At 36.1% G+C, this 14496-nt stretch overlaps 1 protein-coding gene across 1 annotated transcript; it reads right to left on the reverse strand.

Annotated features, from left to right (window-relative positions):
* Positions 1 to 9038: 9038 nt before the first annotated feature.
* Positions 9039 to 12752, reverse strand: LOC141628408 (uncharacterized). The gene is made up of 7 exons (XM_074441556.1): positions 12418 to 12752; positions 11312 to 12148; positions 10793 to 10933; positions 10511 to 10676; positions 9851 to 10429; positions 9340 to 9476; positions 9039 to 9285 (listed from the first exon to the last, which is right to left on the reverse strand). The coding sequence occupies exons 1-7, from the start codon at positions 12750 to 12752 to the stop codon at positions 9039 to 9041; spliced, it is 2442 nt and encodes an 813-aa protein (XP_074297657.1).
* Between the last annotated feature and the right edge of the window lie 1744 nt (positions 12753 to 14496).

Genomic DNA, 14496 nt, shown 5'->3' on the forward strand with positions numbered 1-14496 from the left:
AAAAATAAGCTATTAAACTTCAAATAAATCACAAAATTTCAAATAAATTCAAAATTTGAAATTTAAATCCATGAACATTCTGGAAAAATTCCATGACACTCATAATGTTCAAAACCTTAGGTTAAAAATTTCAAAATTTACCTAAAAACAATGTTGCGGTTTATCGATTTATAATAAAATAATCATAAAAAATGGAAAAATTATTTTCATTAACTTTTCAATTTTAGATCTGAAAAAGATAATAAAATGCAACATTAGACGTTTTTCCTAAGTCATAGATTATGTTTTATTAATTTTCACCAATAATGTCACTATTTATGCTATTTTTCTTCAAAAATTCATAAATCATGCTAAAAGACTTATTTATAGCCAATTATTTTACACACATCTTGTAAAATTGCATGTGACAACATATTAATTTTCTATGACCAGATTCGAAATTTAACTCATATTAACCTATTTTTCTCTTAAATCCGAATTTAATGATGAAAAATTCATTTTTCGAGCATAACAAGTCCAAAAATTATGAAAATTTACAGGTTATCTCAAAATAATATATGTAACAACATATCCAAAAATCAACTTAAAATTCGAAGTATAGCTAATTTTCGACCAAAAATGACATTTTTACTAATAAAATCACATTTAAATGTCATTATAGAGAAATATGAACAATAAAAAATCCGTAAAATTAACCAAAATATCCTAAAACATTTTAGGACCAGAAATATTAACATGCATGGATTTATTTCGTGATATATCATAATAACACAAATTTTACAAGTTTTATTTGTTATTCTTATAACTCGGAAAAACTTTTAACCGATTTGCATGCAAACAACCGTGGCTCTGATACCAATTGAAAGAAATGTAGATTCATATACATACTAACATATTCATATATGTCAAAATTAATTTGTCATAAAATTAAATGTGGATTTTATGCATGCAAACAATATAATAAAGGAGAAGAAATCATGTTCTTACATTGTTGTTTTCGGTTTTATGGGCACAAAAGAAATCTCCTTTTCTTTTGTTCTTGAGCTTTCCAAATGGAAGAACAAGGATTCAAGAGTAGAATCCCTCCCAAAAGCATATACCCAAGGAATACATCTTAATAAACCAATACTATTTAGATCTAGTAATAATAATGGTTTTACAATAAAATTGATACAAATAAATTGTATTTGGGCTCTTGATTATTTCGGTCAAGAGGGGATGTTTTTGTGAGATTTTATTTCTCTAGAATTATCATAAATTGTAGAGAGTTTTTAAGGATTTTCTTACTCTAAGAAAAAAAATAAGATGGGAGGAATGAATGATGTGTAAAAGAGAAGAGCTATTCTCTCTTTCTTGTTGGTGGCCGAAAAAGGGGCATTGGGTAGTATGCCCAATGCCTTTTGTTTTTGCTCTTCACAAGAGACTAGGCATGCAAGCCTACTACCTAGCTTTTATCATTGTGTCTACCATTAAACAATTAACACAATTTTATTCCACTAACTCCTTATAATTTCGGTACATACAAAATAAAATGGATGGTCCATTTTATTTTGTCATTTGTCAATTGTAACATATGTGACATGTTACTTGACATATGAAATTGTAATGTATTTTTAACATATTAAAAATCAACATACTCATAAAATATGTCATATACAAAATCGACTAGTAATTCGTAATTACTTGTACCAAAAAGGTTTCCAAATTATAAACTACAACATTCTGTATTTATAATAATTTATTCATTCCGTTTCAATTGTTTCTGTAAACAATAATTTCATCCAAGTAATAAAATAATTCGATTACTTAGACCGTGTCTTATTTAATCATATTTACAATAAGATACGTAAATTATACTCACAAAATCATCCATCAATTTTAAGCAATTTAATTAACTCATATCGGTATACGATTAATTAAATAATCAATTAAGAGTATTTCCCTATAGGTATGACCTAAGGGGATCAACTGATCACCACCGTCGCACGACAGTAATGTCAAACTCTAGTCAGTCAATCATTACCGATATATGTTGACCAGTTGATAGTAAAATATTACATCCCACATGTATTCTTAAAATGAGATTTTAATAATGATATTTAAATCATGTGATCGCACTATTGTTGAGGACACATTTCCCAACACCGTCTTCAAGGAACTCCGGGATAAATAAATTACATAGCTTTTCTACTTTATACATTATAAAAAGAAAAACAAAAATAAAATAAAAGTGATACGAGATCACAAATAATTACAACCGAATCGATATCCCCATTGATTTCGGGAAATATCCATTAAAAAACTAAGGCCATACTAAGTACAAATTACATAATTCAAAATTACATAAAATAAAACATGACATTCATACTAAAAATGCAGCATTAAAATATGTATGATACATGCCATGTGATGTGCCAAATCGCCCTATTTAAGCTAATATCGTATATATTTGGTCCGGTTTTATGGATAGTTGCGATTTTTAACTTATTAAAATCACACAATATTACATAAATCATATCTATGTCCAAGTTAATTACCCCAACTGTTTTAGAACTCAAAAATTTAGTCTTCACTAAATATTTGACAATAATTCAACTTGATATTCTATTATTGCTCATTAAACATCTTTTAATCATAAAAATAAAGAAATAATTCCCAATAAGTCATAAAAAATTCGAAAATTTCAAAATCATAATTTTGTATATTCTGGAAAATTCGCAAAATTCCAAAATTTTAATAAAATTTTCCCATAGAATATTTTTAATTTATTTCACAAATAAATCGCATAATACATAACTTTAACCTTTTAATTACAAATTAAACATAAAAATTATGAAAAATCAAAATTAAAATTTTGAATATTCTATATAAATTTCCAGAACCTGGAAATGACCAATTTTCAAGCCCAAAAAATCGAATTTACAATTATGACCATTAAAGTTGCTATTTATTAATTTTATTATATAAAAATCAATAATCACCCAAATCAAACGAAATTTTACATGCAACTTTAGATCTGATGTTCATATCATATATACAACATTGAAAAAAAAATTCATGCCATAAAATTCATTTTAGCTATTTTTGCTAAAATAGTCATTATTTATATAATTTTTTACATCTAAAAATCATAAATCATGCAAAATAAAACCATTTTACCTCAAATTTACATACAGTGTATAATTATTGCATTTGACAACTTACTAAAATTTCATGGGCAGAAACGAAATCTAACTAATTTTAACCAAAATACCTCCATTTAATCCATTTTTATCATGTAAAAATCATAAATCATGCAATATAAAACACTTTTATACAAAATTTTACATACAATAATTAAAATATGCATGTGAGGTCGTGTAAAAATTTCAAGGTCAGAGTCATAGTCTAACTAATTTTAGTATTTTAAAAGTCATTTTACTAATTAAAATGTAATAAAAATACTAAAAATTAAATTAATGAGCAATAAAATACCATAAATCATCAAAATTACCTAAAATCAATTTAGGACCAGAATGTTAATCATGCAAAAAATTTGTGGCCTCTATCTTCATAAATCACAAAATATTAGTTTTATTTAAGTTACAAATAACTCGAAAAAACTATAAATCGATTATGCATGCAACAACCATTGCTCTGATACCAATTGAAAGATTCAATAACCTCTTATTAGACATTTCTAATAACTATATAAATTTAGTTTAGTCATAAACTAACAAGATCTTATGCATGCAAAACAATATAAAATAAAGTAAGAAGAAATCGATCTACTTACAAAGAGGGCCGAATGGTTATACTAATTGGACACCTTCCAAATTAGTCTTCTTAAGAAAATCATAGTGCTCCAAAGATGAACTTAGATCCAATATTAGAATCTACTCCTCAAGGATTTGTACCAAGATAACCCTCTTAAACAAATAGTAATTTGAATACTTTTTTTTTTTTTGGAAGAAATCAGCTTCTCATTAGAAACATAAGAAATCAACCTCTTACAAGAAAGCCCCTAATTTTCAAAACTAGGAAATCATATGAGCAACAATTTCATCTAAAAGACTATCACAAACATTAGCTTATAATCTAACCGATACATAATATTTAACTTGCGCAACAAGTTGGTCAATCGTTCTGGAGCCCCCAGTGAAGACCCGCCGATTTCGCTTTTGCCAAAGAAGGTACACCGCTGCAGCAAGACAACAACGGGCCCATTTCTTCCTCCACCCTTTGCCTTTGTATTTAGACAAGCGTATGAGTTCCTGTCTTAAACACACAGGCCTCCTAGAAATCCCTAACCAAATAAGGAGTTGTTGCATTACCGCCTTAGAGTAAGGGCAAGCAAAGTAAATATGATTAATATTCTCCAAATCAGCCCAACACAAAGAGCATATGTTTACTATGACAAGCCCTCGTCTATTCAGATTATCCACTGTTGGTAACCCATTCTGGACAACAATACAAGTCACCACAAAGATGCCTTGGCATCACCACACTATCCATTAGAGGTTTGGTCCATTGAAGATGAGGGTGCTTACCATGGAAAACCGAGTAGACCTGATGAAGATTTAATTTACCAGTCCCACTACATTCCCTCAGCAGGCCCTTAGCAGCTGCAACTGAACCAACCTGAGCAACAAATTCATCTCTAGTACGCAGCAGAGCCTTCCAGATTGTTGAAGAAAGAGTAGCTGGCAGCACCTCCCAACAATTAGCTCCCTGAAGATTGTAACTCTGACACCACCGAACCCAAATTGACTGAGTATCAGTGGACAATCTCCAGAAATTTTTCATAAGCAAGGTTTTATTCCAGCTCAAAACCTCCTTAATATCAAAGCCCCCTTGTTTTCTAGAGCGACAAACTTTGTTCCAAGCAAAGAAAACCATCCTCTTATTCGTTTGATAACCCCATAAGAAACCTCTACAAAGCATGTCAATTTCTTTAATAACCCCTTTTGGCAGAAGGAAGCTAGTGCATCAAAAATTTTCAATACCAAATATTACTAAATTCAGCAATTGAACTTTCCCAGAATAAAACAAGAAAGTGTTTGCCCAATGATTAATCTTGCACTTTATTTTCTCGAACAGAGAGTGATACATGTCTCTTGTCAACCTAGAAGAATGGAGTGGAACACCAAGGTATCTAAAGGGAAAGAATCCTTCCAAATAACTTGTGTCTCGAAGGATCATATCTTTAACCTCCTGATGAACTCCTCCAAAGTAGATGTTAGTTTTAGAGGGGTTGGGGTATAAACCTGAATAATCAGCAAATAATTGTAGACAAGCCTCCACTGCTTTAATAGAAGGATAGTCACCCCGAGCAAAAATAAGAAGATCATCAGCAAATATAAGGTGAGACAACCCTATCCTACAACATTTTGGATGGCAGCTAAAGTTGGCAGTTCCAGGTAACTTTCGTAAAATCCTAGACAAAACTTCCATGCAGAGGACAAAAAGCAAGGGAGATAAAAGGTCTCCTTGTCTTAGGCCCCTTTTCCCTTCAAAATAACCCACAAAAGAACCATTAATGTTAAGGGAAAATCTTGTGGTAGTCACACAGGTAATGATCCAATGACAGAACTTTTCAGGGAACCCAAACAAAGGCAGGATCACTTTCAAAAATTCCCAATTCACAGAATCAAATGCTTTTTTAATATCTACTTTAATAACACAACGTGGAGAAGAATTTTTCCTACCATAGGCAGACACAAGCTCATGAGCCAACATGGTATTATTCCCTATAGATCTATCCCTGACAAAGGCAGCCTGTTCCAAGCCAACCAAGTCAGGCATGACAAGCTTCAATCTTTTGGTTAGGATTTTACTAATGGTTTTGTATATTGTAGAACAACAAGAAATGGGTCTAAAATCTTGAACAGAGCTGGGATTAGTATTTTTTGGAATAAGGGAGATAATGGTAGAGTTTACCTCCTTCAACAGCTTCCCGGTTCTGAAAAAGTCTTAGACAGCATTAACAAACTCCGTCTTTATAATGCTCCATGATTGTCTAAAGAACCCAGAAGAGTAACCATCAGGCCCAGGACTCTTGTTTATGTCAATTGAAAACAAAGCATCATGAACCTCATTTTCGGTGATCTCAGTAATTAACCTTTCACACCTACTACTATCCAAACAAGCACCATCTAAAATAATGTGATCATCAAAAGCAGTTATATCAGAAGCAGTCCCTAGTAACCCCTTATAATAGTCCAAAAATGCCTCTGAGATATCAGGAAAGGTAATACATTCTCTTCCATCCAGCCTCTTGATCTTACTAATATGACAGTTGCTGCGTTTAGCTGCCATTTTAGCAAAGAAATAAGAAGTGTTAGCGTCCATCATCTTAATATCAAGAATCTTAGCCCTTTGATACACCATACTAAGCTCGGCATTTTTAATAGTGCAATACTTCTTAGATAGCTCTTTTTCCATGAGCATCAGGTCATTGTTCAGGGGATCCCCTTGAAGAAGAGTTTGACAGTGAAGTAAATCACCTTAACCTCCTTAATCCTCTCAAAGAACATTGAGTAATGCCCTGTATCTAAAGCTTTAAATTTAGGCTTAACCATCTTGAGATGACTTACCAGTTTAAACATATGACAACCCCTTATATCCTCCTGCCAAGTAGTTCTAACCAAATTAGGAAAACTAGGATCCTGCCCCCAACAATTTAGGAATCTAAATTGCTTAGGACCTTGACTTTCAAAATGCTGAACTTTGGCAACTAGAGGGGAATGATCAGATAGGCCAGCAGCTAAAGCATCAGCAGAAGAAGTAGAGAATGTAGTATGCCAGGTAGAATTAACTAGCACCCTATCCAACTTCATCCATTTCCGTTCCCCCTCCTCTTGTTTATTAGTCCATGTATATTGGCAGCCCTGAGTAACCAAGTCCTCTAACCCAGCCCTGTAAATAACATCATTAAATTGATCAATAGCCAGTAAATTTGGTGTAGTATTACTTATCCTCTCCTCAATGCTTCTAACATAATTGAAATCCCCAAGGCATATCCAGGGGCCTTGTGGCTAACAATTTCCCATAAAATTCCAGAGACCAGACCTCCCATCTATGGAATTGAGCCCATACACAAAAGAGACCTGGAAAATAGGACAACCAGGAGCTTCTACAAGTAATAATGAATTACTAGAAATTAGTATATGTATATTAAAATAACTATTAAGTTTATTACTTACTACTACTAGTAATGTGTTGGTAATAATAGTGATTTTGTGAGATTTTATTTCTTATTTGTTCTTGACCATTAGAGAGAATTTTCAATTATCAATATGATAATATTCTACAAGAATGAATTATAGTAAGTAGAGTAAAAACTCTCCTTATGGAGAACATGGCCGGGTAGCATGGGGAGGCATACCCAATCAAGGCTCAAGTTTGTTCTTCTCAAGATTTAGGCTTGCATGCCTATGATTAGTAGGGTATGATTATGTTTCCCCTAATTAAATGAACAAAACACAATCAACTCCTTATACCCTTATTTACACGGCACCCTTATGTTTAAAAGGGTCCATTTTAAGTTTGTCAATTGTTAATTTGTGTAGTGTGACATATTGGACATGTTACTAGACATGTTTCTTAATAATTCATTTTTAACTTATTAAAAATCATTATATAAACAAAATAAATCACATACAAAAATTAACTAATAATTCATAATTACAAGTAACTTAAAATGGGTCATTGAATTATAAATCACAACAACTTATATTTATAATAAATCATTCATTCTTACTTTAATTGTTTCATAAACAAAAAATAAAACCTAAGTAATAAAACAATTTATTTACTTATTACGAATCTTATTTAATCGAATTACAATAAGATACGAATTCTCACTCACAAAATCATTCGTTTAATTTTAAGGAATTAATTAACTTGTATCAACATACAATTAATTAATTAATTAATCAATTAAGAGTGTTACCCTAGAGGTATGACCTTAAGGGATCAACTGATCACCACCGTCATACGACAGTAATGTCAAACTCTAGCCAGCCAATCATTATCGATTAATGTGGATCAGTTGACAATAAAATAGTACTTTCCCTCATGCATTCTTATTATGAGATTTAAACATGTGATCGCATTATTCTCGAGGACACTTACTCCAACAAAGAACAGTATAAACAACTTACAATAGGCAAAGAAATCAGATTAGAATCGATCGTCCCAGGGAATGCAATCATACCCTAGCTACTCGGTCCCCTTCTCTTTTCTTCTTAGGTTTTTGTGTGAGTTTTTTATGAGCAAAAGATATGACTAAAGTGATTAAGAGGGTTTATATAGGTTTAAGTTCAAAATAAAATAGATTATGAAGCCCAAGGCAAAGTTGGACTCCGTCCAACTCTCCGCCCAACCCGTCCATCACTACCAGCGGGTCGATCGACCTGAATACCCTCACGGCTCAATTGACCCCAAACCCATACATAACCCGTGCTTATATAATCACAAAAGTAATAAAATCACGAGTATTACAGTCTTTCCTCCTTAAAAGGAACTTCATCCCGAAGTTCGCACATGATACCCATACATAAACCTATCTCGCCATACTTACGAACAAATTAGCTCGAAATAAGTAACATAAATTAGCAATTGTGACATTTCACCCACGTGAAAAGAAGGTTACGTCCGCATAACCAAACTCATACCTGTTCAAAAAAATGTGGGTACTTTTCTTTCATTTTCTCCTCAATTTCCCATGTAGCTTCCTCAACATTACGGTTAGACCATAATACTTTCACTAGCGCGGTCTCTCCATTTCTGGTCTTCCTTACCTTACGATCCAATATCTCCTTAGCTTCCTCCACATAAGTTAATGATTCATCCATCTCTACCGTCTCAGGCTCTAATATATGTGAAGGATCACTGGCATACTTCCGCAGCTGTGAAACATGGAACACATTATGAACCCTAGCTAGAGTTGGAGGTAAGGCTAAATGGTATGCGACCTCCCTAACTCTATCTAGAATTTCATATGGTCCTATATACTTTTGGCCCAGCTTCCCTCTTTTCCCAAACCGCATGACACCTCATATTGGTGACACTTTCAGCAAAACTTTGTCCCCAACTGCAAACTTAATATCACTTCGTTTAAGATCATCGTAGCTCTTTTGACGGTCTTGTGCCGCTTTCATTTTCTGACGAATTACATGCACCTGTTCCACCATTTCCTGTAACATCTGCGGCCTCAAGACTACAGCATCGGTGACATCATCCCAGCACACATGACTCCTCCACTTCCTTCCATACAAGGCTTTGAATGGTGCCATCCCGATACTGGCATGGTAATTGTTATTATATGAAAATTCAATCAAGTCTAGCCTCTCTTACCAAGACCCACCAAATTCCAGTATACAAGCCCGTAACATATCCTCCAGTGTCTGAATAGTCCTCTCAGTCTGACCATCAGTAGCTGGATGAAAGGCAGTGCTCATATTCAGTGTAGTACCCAACAAATTCTGCAATTCCTGCTAGAACCTTGAAATGAACCTTGAATCTCTGTCAGACCCAATATCTTTTGGCACCCCATGCAACTTCACAGTATTCTTTTTATAGGCTTTAGCTAGTTCCACCTTGCTCCACGTATCCTTCATTGGTATAAAGTAAGCAGTCTTGGTAAGACGATCCACAACTACCTAAATCATATTATTCCTCTTTTGGGTTCGAGGCAACCCAACTATGAAATCCATCTAAATGCTTTCCCACTTCTACTCAGGCACATCCAGAGATTGCACCTGTCCCTAAGATCTCTTATCCATTGACAAGTTAGACACCGAGATACAAATTCCGCTGCTTCTTTTTTCATGAGATCTTTATATAATTTGTCTCATCCCGGATGTACTGAATACGGGGTATTATGAGCCTCAGTAATAATGTTCTGTTTCAACTCCTCATCATATGGTACACACCATCTCCCATTAAATCTCAAACTCCCATCCGAATGAATTTGGAATCGTGGCGACTCCACTTTTTCCACGTTACCACGCCAACCCGCCAACCTGGATTCCACCACCTGCTTCTCCCGGATATCCGCATACAGTTCTGGTTCAATTGTCAAATCACTTACCACATCTCCCTTCTGAATCACATAAATGCCCTTCTTTTCAATCTCATCTCTCAGTTTCACTTGTGACATAGCCATACATAAAGCATGAACCGATTTTCTGCTAAGTGCATCAGCATCCACATTAGCTTTACCTTCGTGATACATGATCTCCATGTCATAGTCACCAATTAGTTCGATCCATCTTCTCTGCCTCATGTTCAAATCTTTCTGAGTAATGATGTATTTGGGACTCTTGTGATCTGAAAATACCTTAAAGGTAGCCCAATAAAAGTAGTGTCTCCACAGGTTTATTGCAAAAACAACAGTTCCCAGCTCCAAATCGCGTGTTGGGTAGTTTTCTTCATAAGGTTTCAGCTGTCACGAAGCATACGCAATTACTTTACCATTCTTCATCAACGCACAACCCAAACCATTCTTAGATGCATCAGTGTATACCTCGAAATTCTCAGTGCCTTCAGGCAAGGCTAGGATAGGTGCTGACGCCAGACGTTCTTTTAGAGTAAGAAATTCTGTTTCATAAGCTTCATCCCAAGTGAATCTGTTTTCCTTCCTCATCAATGCAGTCAATGGCTTAGCTATCTTAGAAAAGTCTTTCACAAATCTGCGCTATTAGTCAGCTAAACCCAGAAAACTTCTGATCTCGGCAACGTTCTTTGGTGCTTCCCATTTAGACACAACTTCAATCTTAGCAGGATCAACAGAAACTCCACCACATGCCCCAAGAAAGCTACCTTCTCTAACCAGAATTCACACTTGCTCAATTTCGCGTACAACTGGTTATCCCTCAATGTCTGCAACACAATTCTCAGGTGCTCCGCATGCTCCTCCCTGTTCTTAGAGTATACCAAAATATCATCGCTAAAAACAACAACGAATTGGTCAAGATAGGGACTAAATACCCGGTTCATTAGGTCCATAAACACTGTCGGTGTATTAGTTAACCCAAATGGCATTACAACGAATTCGTAGTGTCCATATCGATTTTTGAATGCTATTTTTGGTATATCTTCATCTTTTATTCTTAGTTGGGGGTAGCCTGACCTCAAATCGATCTTAGAAAATACTCCAGCCCCACTCAACTGATCAAAGGAGATCATCAATACGCGGTAACAGATATCTATTCTTGATTATAACATTATTGAACTCTCTGTAGTCGATGCATAACCTTAAACTTCCATCTTTCTTCTTTACAAATAGGACTGGTGCACCCAAGGCGATACACTTGGTCTGATCTACCCCTTGTCGAGTAATTCTTCCAACTGTTTCTTTAATTCTTCCAACTCCTTAGGTGCCATACGGTAAGGGGACTTAGAGATTGGTCCTGTACCACGTTTCAATTCCACATTAAAGTCAAGATCTCTCTTTGGCGGTAACCCCAGAATCTCCTCAGGAAACACATCGGTGAACTCATTTACTACAGCTATGTCGGTCGCGCTTGTCGTCTCAATACTCGTGTCCCATATGTGGCATAAGATCATTGGGCATCCCTTCCTCAAGCATGAATTTAAAGTAACTGTTGATATGAGCTTCATCTTTGGTTTCACCAGGAATCCCTTATATGATACCATGACTCCCTTGGGTCCCCTTACAGACACTTTATTTTGGTAACAGTCGATATGGGCTCTGTATGCACTCAACCAATCCATCCCAAGTATAATCTCAGATCCCCCCAAAGGAAAGTCTATCAGGTTTGCGAAAAACATAACCTCCCCAACTAAGATTGACACACCTCTATACACTTTCTGACACTTAACTGACTCTCCAAAAGGTATTAAAACATCATCTTTTATCTCCTCATAATTACTTAACGCAAGGGTCCTAGCATGTTCACTAGATATGAAAGTATGGGTCGCCCCCGAATCGAATAAAACAAAAGATGGTATAGAGTTTACTAGAAATGTACCAGTAATCACATGAGCGTCATTCTTTGCAGCTTCTTTTCCCATCATGAATAGCTTACCACTTGATTTAGCATTGTTCTGAACTGTGATAGCCGAAGCAGTAGGCTTAGCACTACTAGCTTGATTTCCACCATTGCCCGCTTTCTGGTATGACCCTCCATTATAATTCTGGCTATGATTTAACGATTCTGATTGCTGTGGTAGTTACTGTAACCCCTCTGGTTGTTGTACTGACCCGAAGGCCTACTACTCTCGTAGCTCGGTGCTGGTGTATAGTAACCACCCTGATTTGCACTTCCATTGCCACCCTATGGTACACTTCTACATTCAAAAGCCCGGTGCCTTATCTTTTGACAGTTGTAACACCTGCATGACGGTGTCACTCTTTGACTCTGGCCTCCGCCGTTGCCCTGACTCCAGTTTCCACCCATGTTGTTTTACCCCTTCGACAAGCTTACCCCACTAGTTGAATAAGATTTGAACTGATTGTAATGTGGCTTCTTACTAGTTGCGCCACTCTCACTGACAGTTTTAGCTTTTCTTTTCTCTCCCTTTCCCTTCTTTTCCTCTTTCAGCATATCTGATATCCTTTCAGCGTGACCAGCTCTCTGGTACACCTCTTCTACCGTGGTTGGCTCTCCAACTACGAGCCTCTTCTTGATTTCTGTCGACAACCCCTTCTCAAATTTAACAGCCAGCATCTCATGTCCCATATTCAAGTCACTCAAATATTCGGATAATTCCTGAAAGCGGTTGTGATATTCCTCAACAGTCATCTCCTCTTGTCATTTTAAACGAATCAAACTCAGCCCTCAGCCTGCTCCGAATGTGTTCAGGCACAAATGTGTTTCTCAGCATCATCTTGAAATTAAGCCAAGGAATGTAGCCCTCACCCATCTCTTTGTAGTCATCTCGGATCGCTCCCTTATTCTGACTCCGTCATAAACCTAATTTCCCTTTCAAATAATAGGTTGCCTGATCCGCTTGTAGTTCGGCTGGGCAATCTAACATCTCGAACAAGTTGTTAAATTCCCTACACCATCCCCCAGTAGCGAGGGCTCACCTAACCCATTGTACCTTGTGGGCATATGACGAGCTATAGGGAGCATTAACTCCGTTCCTGTGGGCTTTTGAGGAGCGAGAGAAATTGTTGGAATTCTATGAAAGAGTATCGGGAGCCAGGATGCATGCCAGTTTCATACGACCAGGTGGAGTGCCACAAGATCTGCCTCTTGGCTTATGTCGAGATATTGATTCCTCCACACAACAATTTGTTTCTCGTATCGACGAATTATAAGAGATGTCAACCGGCAACCGTATCTGGAAACAACGATTGGTGGATATTGGTACTGTCACTGCACAGCAAGCAAAGGATTGGGGATTCAGTGGTGTAATATTAAGAGGTCGTGCGACATGAAGACATTGATAGCAAAATGGGGGAAGTTCCCGTCAGGCAACAACGGTTCGGCCCGACCCTAGTTGAGCTCCTCTTTGCTGCATCTACCGACGCCGCTTTCTTAGAGTTTTTCAGCGCTTTAGTTAGCGCTTCATTCATCTGAATCAACCTATCGACTTCCTCCTACGACATGGTTGTGGGTGTGGATTTCTTTGGAGGCATTCTCTTGTTCTATAACATTAACAAATACAAGCTCTCGCTTATTAAACTTTTCCATGATAATCATAGTAATACGTGCGCATATCCCATGTAATATATGTAATGGTAAGCTTTAAACACTTCGTCATATTTCTAGGCATGCATACTATGAATTGTATAGATTACGGAACAAGAAGTAGAAAAACAACCCGCTGTAACAGCCAGGTCGGTCGACCAATGTGCCAGGTCAATCGACTAGTGTGCTAGGTCAGTCGACTCATGGGTTAGGTCGATCGACTTAGCCACTCTCGTAAGTTTCTGATAAATTTTTCCATGAAATCAACAGCCAGGTCGGTCAACTCAAACCTAGGTCGATTGACCCACCCCCTTTTCATGAAGCTTTAACTCGCCTAAACTCCTACAACATGTATACACAAATATTCCACCACTTCTCATATGTCAAATACGATATATCATGCCTCCTAGTATCATACACGCTAATATAGTTACTTACCACACATTTAACCACATAATCACTTCCGTGCGTCAATCTGTCACTATATCATGCTTTACCAAAAATGAAAATATCCTCAAAGACATCTTAACATTCTTTTGCACCCCTAACATATGCATCAATACTTGCATGACTTTATTACGTAAACATTACAGTAGTTCAACAATTCTTTACCTCAAGCAATTATAGCAATTATCCACACTACAACTATGACATAACATCCACTCTAACTACCCATGCTCTTTAGTGCTCACCACTTTTTTTGGTTCAAAATTGAGAGGGCCCTAGCACAGTTAAGGACGTCTCCCAAACCGGCTATGTGGGATTCTAGAAACCACTGCCCGGGGTTCATTTTAATTAGACACGTCCTAGGTTCATTCTATTAATTGGTTATGCCCTAGGATCGTAAATG

Source organism: Silene latifolia, chromosome Y (assembly GCF_048544455.1).
Source record: "Silene latifolia isolate original U9 population chromosome Y, ASM4854445v1, whole genome shotgun sequence".
NCBI classification, from domain to species: Eukaryota; Viridiplantae; Streptophyta; class Magnoliopsida; order Caryophyllales; family Caryophyllaceae; genus Silene; species Silene latifolia.